The sequence below is a fragment of the Pteronotus mesoamericanus genome, unplaced genomic scaffold, assembly GCF_021234165.1.
Source record: "Pteronotus mesoamericanus isolate MK-2021 breed Mesoamerican mustached bat unplaced genomic scaffold, CSHL_Meso_final contig_2, whole genome shotgun sequence".
In the NCBI taxonomy this organism is placed as follows: domain Eukaryota; kingdom Metazoa; phylum Chordata; class Mammalia; order Chiroptera; family Mormoopidae; genus Pteronotus; species Pteronotus mesoamericanus.
The window spans coordinates 29,847,598-29,861,906 of NW_026555084.1; the positions used below are offsets into that span (position 1 = coordinate 29,847,598).

Sequence of the window (14,309 nt, forward strand, 5' to 3'; positions counted from 1 at the left end):
CAATACCTAACTTTTCCTACAAGGGTCCCTAAAGCAAGCGAGGGTCGGCTTCTACCATTAACTCCACTCGCCGAGAGGCAAGAAAGGAATAAAGAAAAACGACCTCAGTACGGCTCCTTGGAGCCTTGAGTCAAGAAGCTCCCCTCCGGACCCTGGCTGCCCCCGCGGTCTTCCTAGCGCCTGTTGCGCCCGCCGCGCCCGCCGCAGCCGCCGCTCCGGTTGCCAGTGCGCACGCGCAGGACCAGCTCCGCCAAGCGAGCAGCGGTCCCAGCGCAGGCTTGGTCGCGCGCTCCCGCCCTCTGCCCGCTCCCCCCGCCCCACCCCTCCTCGCGAGCTTCTCCCCCGGCAGCCTTGCGGAAGGGAGGCCGCGATGGCAGATGAGATCGCCAAAGCTCAGGCCGCTCGGCCTGGTGGCGACACGATCTTCGGGAAGATCATTCGCAAGGAAATCCCAGCCAAAATCATTTTTGAGGATGACCAGGTAGGCACCGACTCCACCTCGCTCGTGGGCTCAGGCGGGGTGGCCGCGCGTGGGAACGCCCGTTCCCCGCCGGGGAAGAGAAGGGTCGGGCGGCGCCGTGGCGAAGGGAAGGGACCGGACCCGGCCGACCTGTGCGGCCTCTGCCTCGGGCCCCCAGCCAGCGGCCTGCCGGCGCGTGCCGGCGCTCCGGTTACGCGTTATCAGCCCGGTCGCGGGCCAGGCCGCCGGGCGCCCGCGGGGCCTGCTTCGCGGGGTCTGTGCGCTTGTGAAGGGCGCGCCGGGTCCGCGGCGTGGGCGCCAAGCTGCTGCGCGGCTGCCTCGGACCTCGCGTCTGTCAGGAATCTCACAATCTCGCCAGCGCTCTGCCTGACAGGGTGAAACCCGATCGCGTCCCTGACTCAGGCCCAATCTCCGCGATCTCCCGCGCACAGCCGGCCTGCCCGGCGATCCCCGGAGCCTCTCCTCGCCGCGTGGCGCTGGAGGGCCGAGGGCACGAGCCTCAGGGGCGGCGCGGGGCGTGCAGACGCGCGGGGCGGCTGGTCACCCGCACCCCTCGACCTCGGCCGCGGAGTTCGAATTAAATGCGCCTGCTTTGGGGATTTGCTTTCCTTTGGCCCCCTCCTGGGAAGAATGGTTCCTTTTATATTTGGCAGGAAGCAATTTTGTGCCAAGGGACTGAGAGTGTAGTTCTTGTTGACCTCACCGTAGGTGAAATTCAGTTTTAGAAAGGCCGACTTGATGTGACTTTCAGACATCTCGTGTAAAATTTTTAATGAGCCGTTGTATTTATGGGTTTGGGTCTCAGTTAAAGCGTTGGCAGGAGGTTGGCTGACTAACATGGAAAACATTCTGGAAGCTTTGTTAAGAAAAATGGAAAGTAAGAGAAACATTAATTTTAAGCTATTAGCGTTCTTAGATTCAAAACGTTAATTCCTCGAGGAGAACTTTAACTATTTTGTCAATACTTCGAGGTGTTCTTTTGTTGTGGAGAGTGCACGTTTCTTTTGAAATAATTCCAGTTGCTTTTTATAAATGACCGTTAAAAACACTGACTTGCGGGCCACCGTAGTCCCCACAGTGTTAACAGCATGAAGCAATCTACATGAGACAGCATTTTGGATGGAATACCCGATCGAATGACTCCTGAGACAGGTAGGCAGGATGGGTTCTGGGTAGTTCCCACGTTCCGGAGGGAACGAGAGATACAAACACAGTCGTGTGGTATGTCATTTGTCTACACGCGAACTACCTTCGTTTCCACAGAAGAGAATAGGTATATTTCTTCAATCATTGAGCGAAATTGGAAGAAATAGGTATTTATGTAATTACAAAACTGATTATTGAAGTAAAGAAAACCCGGCTCTTACGCAACCAAGGGCCCCTGACCTCGGGGAGGTGGGGAGGGGAATCGGCGAAGGTATCCTTTGGGACATGAGTGGCTGTTTAAGTCGGGACGAAGTCGGGGCTGAGGGGAGAGGGTCGCTGCCGTAGAGGAAGCCGCTTGAAAAAGCCCTGAGGGTAGAGTGGACAGTGTGGCTTGAGCAGGAAGAGCCGTGTGAGATCAAAGGAAAAGGCAGGCAAGGGTTAGTCTACATTAATTTGAACTCATCCTTTGGATCTGTATAAATGTTGCTACCTCGAAGTTGCTACACCCAACCTAAATCAGGTTGTTTCCTGGTAGTCATTTATTTCACTTTTACTTTTGCTTTGTAACTCGGAGGATCTGAAGTCAATCTTCCATTAGACTGTAAGTTCATGAAAAGGACCAGGAAACGACATGCATTTGGGTACCTTACTGATATCCTAGCATTTACTACTGTGTCTCCCGTGGGGTTGGTGTGAAAAGAGTAAGTTTGTCTTACAAGATGACACATTCACTAAACTTTGATTTTTTTCCCCCTCCTCCTCTTTAGTGTCTTGCTTTTCATGACATTTCCCCTCAAGCACCAACACATTTTCTGGTGATACCCAAGAAGCATATATCCCAGATTTCTGTAGCAGAAGATGATGACGAAAGTGTAAGTAAATTTACTAGCACAAATTTTATTTTCTTGCCTTTTAAATTGAGAGACTAAATTTTTACCTTAAACTGATGTTACATATTCATTTTACCAGAGGCATTACTAAGGAAAGCAAAAATCATTAGGGTTTCAAAACTAATTATAACTCGTTTGATTTTCTTTTAAAGGGAGATATAATTGACATATTAGTTTTAGGTATACAATATAATCATTGAATATATATAGATACTATGAAATGATCATTATAATAATTCCAGTTAACATCCATCATCACACATTCTTATGCAGAAAGGGTTCCACCTGAGGATTAGTTGATGAGACTCATTTTTCCTCAACAAAGAAACAGCGTATCATATAGCAGAGGGCTCAATGGGCTCTTCTGTTAATACTGTTAAAGGAAAAAAAACCCCCACAATTATTTGGATTTACCAGGAGGTACAAGCCTTAATTAAAATTTTTTCCGAATGCTCTTTGTGGTAGATTAATTGCTTGTAAAAATTCACTATTCTTTGGGGTGCGTTATCCTTACTGTATCATTGATGTCGGGACTGGTGATAGGACTTGATTTGGCCAATGAATAGAAACAAATGAGATGTGTTTTTTGAGTGGAAACTTTTAAGAGCTAGCACCTGCTTTGCCATGTTCTCTCTTCCCTCTGCCACTATGATCTATCTTCCTGGGTTTCAAAGTGAAAAAGATGTAGAAATAGAGCCTGGTTAACTTGTGATGAATATGTAGTGAACACAAGACATGTTTCTTTGTTTTAAACCAGATTTTGGGGTGATTTGTTACCACCGCATAACCAAACCTATCCTGATTGCTATACTGTCCCATAACAAGAAAGCAAGTTGTCTTGCTTTATTAAGAACACTTAAAAATTATTGTAATTGAGAAATAGATACATGTTTCTAATCTTTTGATTGGAATTAGCAATGAATAAATATCTAATCTTACTGAGTTTTTAATTGTAAGTTATGTTGCATTAGGATTGAAAAAGTTTCTAAATATTTGCCTAACGGAGGAGTTTTAAAAATTTCCTTTTTATTAATTTTTCACTCTATGTTTTCCATTACCATTTATCCCCCCATACCCTCTTCCACCACCACCCTCCGTCCCCCCGACCATCACCACAAAGGAGTTTTAACCTGGCAGTTTTTTAATTTAATGTTTTACCTTGGTAGTTATTTAGTGTCCAGAAGTTGGAAACTGCCTGTGCTTAAGACACTTTTTTTTTTTCTCTTTTTCAGCTTCTTGGACATTTAATGATTGTTGGCAAGAAATGTGCTGCTGATCTGGGTCTGAAGAAGGGCTATCGAATGGTAGTGAATGAAGGCTCAGATGGGGGACAGTCTGTCTATCACGTTCATCTTCATGTTCTTGGAGGTCGGCAGATGAATTGGCCTCCTGGTTAAGCATGTTCTAGGGATAATTTTTCCTACTCTAGGCAACGATCAGTTTTGCAGGTTAAATAGTACACTTTATTTCTGCCTGTGTATGGAGAAATTGAGGAAATAATTTCTAAAATCCATACATAATAAAAGACACTTTGCATGTTCTGAATTCTGTATTTGATTTATTATTTTAAAAATGTATATGTTGGGATGTATGAAGGTGGTGATCATAACTGGGCAGGTTTTTTATTTTTTTCTTCCCAAGGAGGACTCAACAACATACATACATTGTTATAATGGTATGGTATAATTTGAAGACAAATTACAAGATTTCATAAATTTAGCTTTAGCCTTGAAATATCCTTTTAATTCTGGAGAAAATTTTCTAATCCAGTTCTCTTATTGTCTAAGAACAAAGGGATATGTGATGTGATTGAACCAGAAAGTGACAGTTTGGGGTTAGAAACAATGTTTATTGTCTGGCCTACATGTTTCCCGTGGACTGTTGGGATAATTTGGAAAGGGTGAAAGTAGATTAGTCACAGAATTTCGACGATCATGTGAAGCCATACATTGCTATTTCCTTATTATCTAAATTCTGGCTGAGTATTTATAAGGAAGACTTGAAAGCCTATTAGAATTAACTTGGAATTCTAAGTTAACTCACTGTTTCGAATATGCCATGCTCACACCAACAGAAGTATTTGATTGTGCATGAATCTGGCTGTGTGGAATTATGGAGGGAATCCCAGGGTCTGGGTTCTTGTTACGTAGACTGACAGCCAAACTTTGTTTTTAGTCTTGCCATGTACCCTACCTTTCTGAAGGCCACTGGAGTAGGGTTTGACACGTTTAATTGAAAATTGTTTTTCTTAATTTTTAATTTTGTTAGTGATTTTTAAATCTTTTGGGGGGATTAGGAAAATTGCCATTTATATCTTTCAAATAATTTTTTCCTAGTTATTTTTTTGTTAGGGTGTTTAAAGTATTTGTATAATTAATGTATCGGTTTTTATTTCATATTTTAAAAAGACTTTTCCACCCCATGAGGATTTTTAAAAATTATTATTTTCCTCCCTAATACTTGTATGGCTTTATGTATCTTTATGCCTTTTTTTAAGTGGGGGAAGTCCTGAGAAAAGTTTTGGAGGAGTTTGTGCCACTGTAAAGAATGTAATGAGAGAACCATTTGTATTATGTGTAAGAGGGTTGAGTCAGCTTTCTTTAGGCATATTTCCCAGTAATCAAACCACTGCTAATAAATCAGGTAGACAACTGCTAATTTGTCTTGCTGGTTGTATCTGACTTTTCTGTCTAAAATGGTTCAGAGACAAAATTTTCAATGTGTGAAGGGGCTAGGGTTTCTATGGAGCACCAAGTTACTTTCCAGACAGCAGCTGGGTATCTTACAGTTCAACTCAGTTCTGACACTGTTTGCCCAGAGATGGCATCAGATTCCAGGGGTTAAGGGGTTCAGTCCTATGAGACTCGTGGCCCCCCCTTGCCAGGTAAGAGTCCAGGTTGTTACTGGTGCTTTTGACCAAAGGGCTATAAATCAAGAGGATCCTAAAAACCCCCTCGTCTAGTATGAATAATTTGCTAGAGGAGCTCACAGAACGGGGAGACTGTTCCTCCCATCAAAAAGAAAGTGGAAAGGAAAATGCCAAAAAGAGTTACGTGCCAGAAAAGGTCCCTCTTTGAGGGAGCTTTTCCCGAGGTGCCACGCCACCTATTTATATATCATTGGCCACCTCAAGCTGTAAGAAAAGCTGGTTACCTTGCCATCGAAAAGGGAATGAAAGCAGAGTAGATACTGAGAGACAAGTTGCAATCTGCTCTGTCACTGCTTGGAGGTATTCATGAGTCCGGAAAAGCAGCCAGGCATTCTTGGACTTCACCTAACTCTGAAAAAGATTGCTCCAAGTCACCGTAATTTGTATTCACTCCTCCAACATTGCCTCAAGACCAGGAGGCACTTTGTTGGCCACTATTTTCAGTGGATAATAGTGGATGAAACTTTAATTCCAAGTAAAGGTCCTTCCTTACTGTATTCTGGTGCTCTATCATACTGATTACATTATACTTTTTTCTACTCATTATGCCATACAAAATAATAAGTGACTAAATTTTAAGAAGCCTTTTTTCTTATGGCATGGGTTTTAGTTAAAGAGAACAAAAAAGTGGTTAAGTCTTTCCCAAATATGTACTGCAAGTATGCCAAGAGTTGATACCAGTCCTCTGCCTATCAGTCAGTCTATTCATTTGTAAAGCAAATAGTATGAAAGCACCTGCTGAGTACTTCCGGTCAGGACGGTGGCATAGGTAAACATGGCTTATTTCCTTGCACAACCAGTTCAGTATTACAACTAACCTACAGAACGACTATAACTCAGTACCATGAGAAATCAAGTTGAATGGAAGTCTGACAACTACAGAATTAAAAAAAAAAAAAAATCCATCCAAGTGGTGGGAGGGATGGAGTTGCAGAATGGGCTGGCCCCACATCCGTGTGTGGTGGGTAAAAATTCAGGAGGGATGTTTCACAAGTGAGTATTCCGAGTTCCACATCAGGCCCCCCATCCCAGGGTTCCAGTGCCAGGAAGTTAAGTCCCCATAACTTCTGGCTGCAATAATCAGCGGGGATTGAGTTGGTAGAAGAAACTTCTGGAGGCCCATGCTGTTCCTCTTAAAGAAGCCACACATGGACTTACTCAGATTTGCTCCTTCTGAGTTTCAGCACTGGGGTAGCAGCTTGAAAAGCACCATGGCACAGAGAGGAACTGAAGTGCATGGCATCAAGGCAAGAAGTAGGGAAGAGCTTTCTCCCCGACAGAAAGGTAGGCAAGGCCATTGTCCCTTTTCTAAATCCTCCCCCCACAGAGCCACAGAGCTGGCAGGTGGGTGCCATTTATGAGACCCCATCAACCTGGCTAATACAGTTTGCCCCACCCTGGAGATTTCCTGAGACTCAGTCACACCCAACTTACAGGTCCACCCCAGCTGTTAGCAGTGACTTCCATGTGAATGGCTGGTCTTAGCTCATGCTTCACAGCTTCCTAAATCCTCTCAAAGAAGCAATAGCCAGCCTTAGTGAGCCCCTGGGTGCCGTACCTCTTGCTGAGTGGCCCCAGGCCTGGCACTAGCAGTAGTCGCCCTAGATTCACAGCTTGGCTTTTCCTGTGAATCTCCCAGCCCAGCACAAGTAGCAGCCAGCTCAGTTTGCTTTATAGATCAGGCAGGGTGGCCCTGGACAAAACACAGGTCGGGGCTGATCTTGGCCTGCACAAACCCCAGTGCACCTAGTGCACAGCTACAGACCATGTCAGAGCACCACCACCGCCCTGCCCCTGCACAGCTCATCTTCCGTGGAGGGTGGAGATTGTGGGCAGTGGCCACAGCCAGTACTTGTAGCTGACTAGCCTGGGTAAATCTCTCCCATTGACCTGCCAACAGCATCAAAGGCTAAACTACAAGAGAAGGGTGTACTCAGTACATATGAAGGACACACCTCAAGCACCCAGTTTAGGTGATAGCAGAGGCTGTGTCACTGAACCCTACAGGATACCTACTGCATTAGGCCAAGCTAACAAGACAGGGAGTCATAGCAGATCTACCTAATACGTGGAAACAAACATAGGGAGGCTGCCAAAATGAGGAGACAAAGAATCATGGCCCAAATGAAAGAACAAATCAAAACTCCAGAAAAAGAACTAAACAAAAGGGAGGTACGCAATCTATCAGATGCAGATTTCGAAACACTCATTATAAGGATGCTCAAGGAACTTAGTGAGGACCTCAGCAGCATAAAAGCATCCAGTCAGATACAAAGGATGAACTAATCGAAATAAAGAACAATTTACAGGGAAACCACAGTAGAGTGGATGAAGCTGAGAATCAAATCAATGATTTGGAACATAAGGAAGCAAAAAAAACAACCAGAACAATAAGAAGAAAAAAGAATTAAAAAAAATGACAATAGTGTAAGTAATCTCTGGGTCAACATCAAGCATTCCAACGTTTGCATCATAGGGACACCAGAAGGAGAAGAGCAAGAGCAAAACATTGGAAATCTATTTGGAAAAATAATGAAAGGAAACTTCCCTAATTTGGTGAAGGAAGTAGACAAGCAAATCTAAGAAGCACAGAGTATCAAACAAGATGGATGCAAAGAGGCCCACTCTAAGACACATCATAATTAAAATGGCAAAGGTTAGAGATAAAGAGAGAATCTTAAAAGCAGCAAGAGAAAAGAAGTTAGTTACCTACAGGGGAGTTCTCATAAGACTGTCAGCTGATTTCTCAAAAGAAAATTTGCAGGCTAGAAGGGATTGGCAAGAAATATTCAAAGTCATGGAAAGCAGGAACCTTCATTCAAGATTGCTCTACTCACAAAGATATCATTTAGAATCAAAAGGCAGACAGAGTTTCCTAGACAAGAAAAAACTAAAGGAGTTCACAATCACCAAACCATTATTATATAAAATGTTAGAGGGACTTATTTAAGAAAAAGAAGATCAAAACTATGAATAATAAAATGGAAATAAATACATATCTGTCAACAATTGAATCTAAAAAACAAATTAAGCAAACAAAAAGAACAGAGACGGAATCATGGATAGAGGAAGTGTTTTGAGGGTCGCCAGGTTGGGGGAGGTGTGGAGGAACAGGTGAAGAGGTGAGGGGATTAAGAAGCACAAATAGGTAGTTACAGAATAGCCATGGGGATGTAAAGCACAGTGTAGGAAATGGAGTAGCCAAAGAACTTATACACATGACCCATGGACATGAACAAAGGTGTAAGGATGTCTGAGAGAATGGGGCATGCTGAATGGAGGGGGTCAAGAGGACAAATTTGGGACAACTGTAATAGCATAATCAATAAAATATAATTAAATAACAAAAAAGAAAGCACCTGCTGATGATAATTTCTTCTTGAATTGCTTTCATTGCTATACAGGATCCTTTAATAAAGAGATTTTTGCCTATAATAACTCATTAAGTTTTCTCCCTGAATATATTTATTATAATTATAGTCAGTTCTATAAGCTTCTCAAAAATAGTGTGATTTGCATATTCATTTGTTTATTTAGAGTAAATGTGGATGTTTCTATAGCTGGTTTCTTCTCTTTGTTTCATACTGAAGAATTTTTTGCACTTGTCCTAGAAAAAATGCATTGGTTTAACATGGATTCATTGTACTTTGTTTGAATATGCCCTGAAAGCTTCAGTAGTTACTTTAAAAAATAGTTAAGAGTATTGATTTATAACTTAGAGTAAAATCCACCTTTTAAAGTCGTATAGCTCAATAAGTTTAGACAAGTGTACATAGTCATGTATTCAACACTAATCAAGATATACCTTATTTTAGTCTTTCCAAAAAGACTTGTTAGGTGGCTATTTTATAATCTGTGCAAGTGATGATGGTAACTTGGACCAGTATGAGTGATGGAGCTGATACGTGATCAGATTCAGCATGTATTCAGCAAGGTAAAGCTGGCAGGATTTGCTAATGGGTAAAATATGGGGTAAGAGAAAAGAGAGGAGTCAAGGATTTATTATTCCTCAGGATTCTGTGGCCTGACCGGGCAGTCTCTGTCGCTTTTGCCTGAGCGTAGTCCTGTTGCCGTGTTCTGTCGAAGGCTGGAGGGTCCACGAGGACTCCACTCAGATGTCTCCCGATTGGCACTGGCAGTCAGCGGGGTCCTTTGACTCTCCTCTGTATGACCCCTGACTCTGCTTCAGACTAGATCAGCTTACGTGGTGGTCACACAGTAACAAACAATCCCACACTTAGTTTTCAACAATTAACAATGTGTTATTTCTTAATGATTTTGTGTGCTGACTGGGCAGTTCTGCTTATCTCCCCTGGATGCCCTCACACAGGCTGGATGGAATGGATTTAGCTGGGACAACTGGGAGGCCTTGGCCTCTTTCCATGTTGCCTTTAACTCCGAGCTTCTTAATAGCTTAAAGCTCTCAGGGCAGCATTTCAAGCGGGTAAGGCAGATGTTGCAAGGTTCCCGCAGGTCCAGGCTTCAGAACTCAAATAACATCGCTTCCACCACATGCTGATGGTCCAAGAAAGTTAAAAGGCTGATTTACACTCAAGGGTTTGGAGAAACAGACTTCACTCATGCATGGGAGAAGCGGAACAATCCCATTGCAAAGCGGCACACATGCTAGAATGGGAGGAAGATGCAGCTGTGAACCAGTTTACCCCGCCCCTGTCCCGCTGACTCAGCCACTTTCTCTCCTCCTGCCATTTGAGACTAGTCGCTTCTGTACCTCTGTGTGACTTCTGTTCTCCAAGAGAAGACAAGGACTCCTAAGGCATAGACTTGGGGCCGGATCTCATAAACTGCAGAAGAGCCTATGAAGGGCCGGTCAGTTCTCACTGTAGTGAGGCAACCCTGTATCCATGGCAGCTGATGCGTGTGAACACAACAGGCTCTCATAGAAAGGACAGTGGGAGTGGCGGGTCCTCTGAAGGCACCTGGCTTGCCTGGTTCAGTGCACCTGAAAAAAGTTGTCACACACACACACACACACACACACACACACACACCCCAGACTATAGTTGCAAGAAATATACCTCCTTGATTTCCTGTAACAACTCATTTTCTGTTTTGAGTCTCTGATCCACCACGGTGAAGGTTGTTAATTTTAGCCAGGTTAGAGTTTCCCCTCCCACCCCAGGGGTTGTACTTCCTTTCTGGAGAGTCTATATAGTGTTATGGCATCAGGACGGGCCATGGAGGTCTCTTTGTCATTGGTCCCTACAGTCTACCTGGGACTTTTGTTGTCTCACTTAATCCATATCCATGGATCCCTGTAGGTTGACATTTTGTAATAATCATCACCATGATTATGACAGTAATGGTAATAGCTTTATCACGGTACGAATAGCAATTGCTATCTCTTTAGGCTTGCTCTGAGAGGGGCACTGCGCTGTATGGGTTAGAGTATGACTAAAAACCAAGCAGCACAGTGTACACTTATTACCGCCTGTGGCATTTGCCCAGAACGGTGCATGTGTAACGGCTACTGGTAATGACTGATGGTCAGCATTTCAACCCCCTTGGAATCTGAGGGATTCCCTGCCTCCCCAAAGAGTAGCTGAAATGAACAGACACCTAATATTCTACCTCCTCTGCCAGCTGGGATGTGGGCCCTTGTCTTAGGCTCTGCCAATCAGATGCACCCATCTGGGATTTTGAATTTGAAACTAATGACACAAAGAAACAAGGACAGTGGAGATTTCTTTCTGGTGTCAGTGACAGCGGCATCCAGTTGGCAGGCACAACAGCGTCTGTGTTGCCAGCCCTTGGATCCAGTGTTGAGTGCCAGGGATGACAACAGGGCACGCTGCGGGCCCTCTGCTCAGTGGCAGCGGCGGGGGAGCCCCACAGCCAGCTCTCTCGTTCTAATTTTGGCTATTATTTGCATAGCTTCTCTTGATTCTTGACTGTTTTCTCAGTTCATCTGTGAGCTACCTATTAAATACTGTTCCAAGAAATTAACTGCTGGAGAAATTTTTACCAGACATAGCTGTAGGCAGCAGATCCTCAGGGCAAGGAGGAGGTGGGCAGGGTGGCTGTGAAGCTGAGATCAGTTATTTGGCCTGACTTGGGATAATGGTCAGGAGAATCCAGCTGACGCTGAGAAACTGAATTTTCACGGCCCATAGTAAATAGTAGCAAAACATCTAATTAGATCATTGCATGGATCATGTTTACTCATAGTCCAACTGAAGTCATGCCTCTGAGCTTCCAAGTGCTACTGCCATTGGTATGAAGAGTAGGCAGGACTCAAGGACTGTGGAGGTGTTGTTGTTGCTTCTAATATTGCTGAGTATTCTAAAGAAAGAACAACAAGCTAAGACTTCTGAATTATTGGCTTAAGTTATCAATCGAAACTTAAGGGCTCTCCATGACTATGCTATAAAAATTAATGAGATTTTTTTCAAGACATAAGCTCTTGCAGCTGAAGAATTCAAAGTCATAAGCCTAACACAACATTTGATTCTCAGGTTACCATGTTTTATTAGTTCAATTCATAGCCTGTCTAGCCTTTTATAAGGAAGTGGGGATATTGATCAGGAAAGAGCGGTATCTGAATATTTGGATTGAACTATATTGGAGAATTTGGCTGATGCAGACCACCCCAATTCCCAACTGACTGAGCCTGCCCTGTCAGCGGAGGCAGTTGCTCCTCTGGATTCTTGATTGCTCAAAGGCCTGTCCCGATGACTCCTCACATGCTTCCGGTATATTCAAAAGAAAAGGGAACTCTCTCATGCCCAGTTCTCTCCCTTCCATGCACCTCATGCATTTCTTTCTCTGCAATAACATGCGAAAATATCCCAAGAGATCCCAAATGGTGTATTGGGACCGTTCTCGGAAATGTAGAAAGAGAAGTTTCCATGGAAACTAGGGCTTTCCACTATTGACAGGAGAAAGGCTGGAGACACCCAAGAGTTAATGAGCTAAAAGTAAACAAAAAAGATTAAAAAGTAGAAGCTACAATCAAATGCAAAGAGAATCAAATGAAAACAACTATGTGTAAATAATAAAAACATAAACACAAAGAAAATATAATTCAAGTTACTTTTGAACACAGCACAGGGACTCATATAGTCCTTACGATAAATTGTAAGGACCAGGACAACTGCAAAGAAATCCTGAACATTATCTCCTGTGCTTGTTGGTATATAATTGTTTAACTGTTTTTGAGGGCTATTGTAGGATAGAACAAATGAATAAAGATATTAGTGCAAATGATAATCTAAGTTTTCATTGTGGGGAGGAAGGAGATAAAGACATGGAACAGGGAAAGATGGGAAAGAACCCCGTGAAGTTAAGAATCATCAGTATACACTGAGGATTAAGAAAACATCCTGGCTTTGTCCACTGTAAAGTCCTAGTGACAGTAAACATTACATAACACTCAGCTTTAGTTTTTAAATACATCTCCAACTAATAGGGTCCTTGAAGAAACAGCTGATTCTAGGTGTGGGCAGGGAACTAGACGGCGAGCATGGAATATCTCGTTGTGCCTGGAAGCCAGGCAGTGGGAGTGCTCAGGGACCGACAAGGTCGTGTCAAGAGGACACGGAAACTGGACTGAAGGGGCTCCATGTGGCCAAATTTGGGACAATGTGAACACAATAATAATTAACAATGGTCATTAGACATCGACAAATAAACCTGTGCATCTATGTTGATGGGGGATGAGAGAGAGGGAGGGACAAGGGGAAGGAAGGAGAGAGAAGAGAGAAGATAAAAGAAGGAGAGAAGGGGAGAGAAGATATTTTCTTGTTTGTTTAAAACAGAAGTAACAACTAATGAATGTAGAAGGAATAATCAAATGAAAAACATCCACCATCTTGCAACTCACAATAAGTGACTCAGGCAAGGATCATCAATGCATGCTAACACCACTGAGTTAAAAGTTTTGGGGGACCTGGCTTCAAAATATCACTTTCAAATCACTTGCTAATTACAAAAGTAGTAAGTGTATTTCTACAATGAAGCGATCTGATAGTCGGCATATTAAATATATGAATAAACAATAGCATCACCTATAGGGTTGCTATAAAGAAGTACAAAACACCATCTGGGTATTATTATTGCCACAAATGCTTAATCTGAATCTAATAGTAAGGAAACAATCAGATAAATCCTCCAATCCATGAGGTGGGCATTTTATAAAAAATTGGGCTGAACTCTTTAAAAAAGTCAATGTCATGAAAAATATCAATACCACCACTACACCGATATCACAAATGGCCACCACAAAAAGATATGACAACTATTCTAGATTAAAAGATGAGAAAGAAACTTAACACAATCTATTTATAATGATTGGGTCTTGGGTTCAAAAACAGCTATAAAATACATTTCTGGGACATAGCATATGACATTATTATAGTGTTAATTTCTCTAGCTGGGTAACTATGTTGTGGTTTTATGGGAGGATATTCTTATTCTTAGGAGATACATGCTGAAGTACTTATGGATAAAGTGAAGTGTAAGGATATCTGTGATTTACCCATTAACAGCCACTCCCTATTTGCCCCAAACTTACTGATTCCCCAAGCAAGCTGGCAACCACTAATCTGTTTTCCCTCTTTATGGGTTTACCTATTATGGACATTTCAAATAAATAGAATCATACAGTATAGTCTTTTGTGACTGGCTTCTTTAATTTAGCATATAAGTTGTAGCTTGTATCAATACTTCATTCCTTTTTATTGATCTATAATACTTCATAGGCCATATTTTGTTTACCCATTCATCAGCTGATATACATTTGGGCTGTTTCGCATTTGGCTATTACAAATAACGTTGCTATGAACATTTGTGGACAAGTTTTTGGGTAGATATATGTTTTAATTTTTAGGTGTATATTTGGAAG

The 14,309-nt window shown here is 42.7% G+C and overlaps 1 protein-coding gene across 1 annotated transcript; it reads left to right on the forward strand.

Annotated features, from left to right (window-relative positions):
• The first annotated feature begins 286 nt into the window (after positions 1–286).
• HINT1 (histidine triad nucleotide binding protein 1) lies at positions 287–4,062 on the forward strand. Its single transcript, XM_054568510.1, has 3 exons — positions 287–481; positions 2,395–2,499; positions 3,750–4,062. The coding sequence occupies exons 1-3, from the start codon at positions 371–373 to the stop codon at positions 3,912–3,914; spliced, it is 381 nt and encodes a 126-aa protein (XP_054424485.1). The 5' UTR covers positions 287–370; the 3' UTR covers positions 3,915–4,062.
• The last annotated feature ends 10,247 nt before the right edge of the window (positions 4,063–14,309 follow it).

What these genes read in the sequence shown, in the direction of transcription:
- HINT1 (XM_054568510.1), top strand. Translation starts at nt 371, where the DNA reads ATGGCAGATGAGATCGCCAAAGCTCAGGCCGCTCGGCCTGGTGGCGAC. An exon ending in TCATTTTTGAGGATGACCAG is followed by an intron (nt 482 to 2,394) that starts GTAGGCACCGAC and finishes CCTCCTCTTTAG; the next exon opens with TGTCTTGCTTTTCATGACAT. An exon ending in CAGAAGATGATGACGAAAGT is followed by an intron (nt 2,500 to 3,749) that starts GTAAGTAAATTT and finishes TCTCTTTTTCAG; the next exon opens with CTTCTTGGACATTTAATGAT.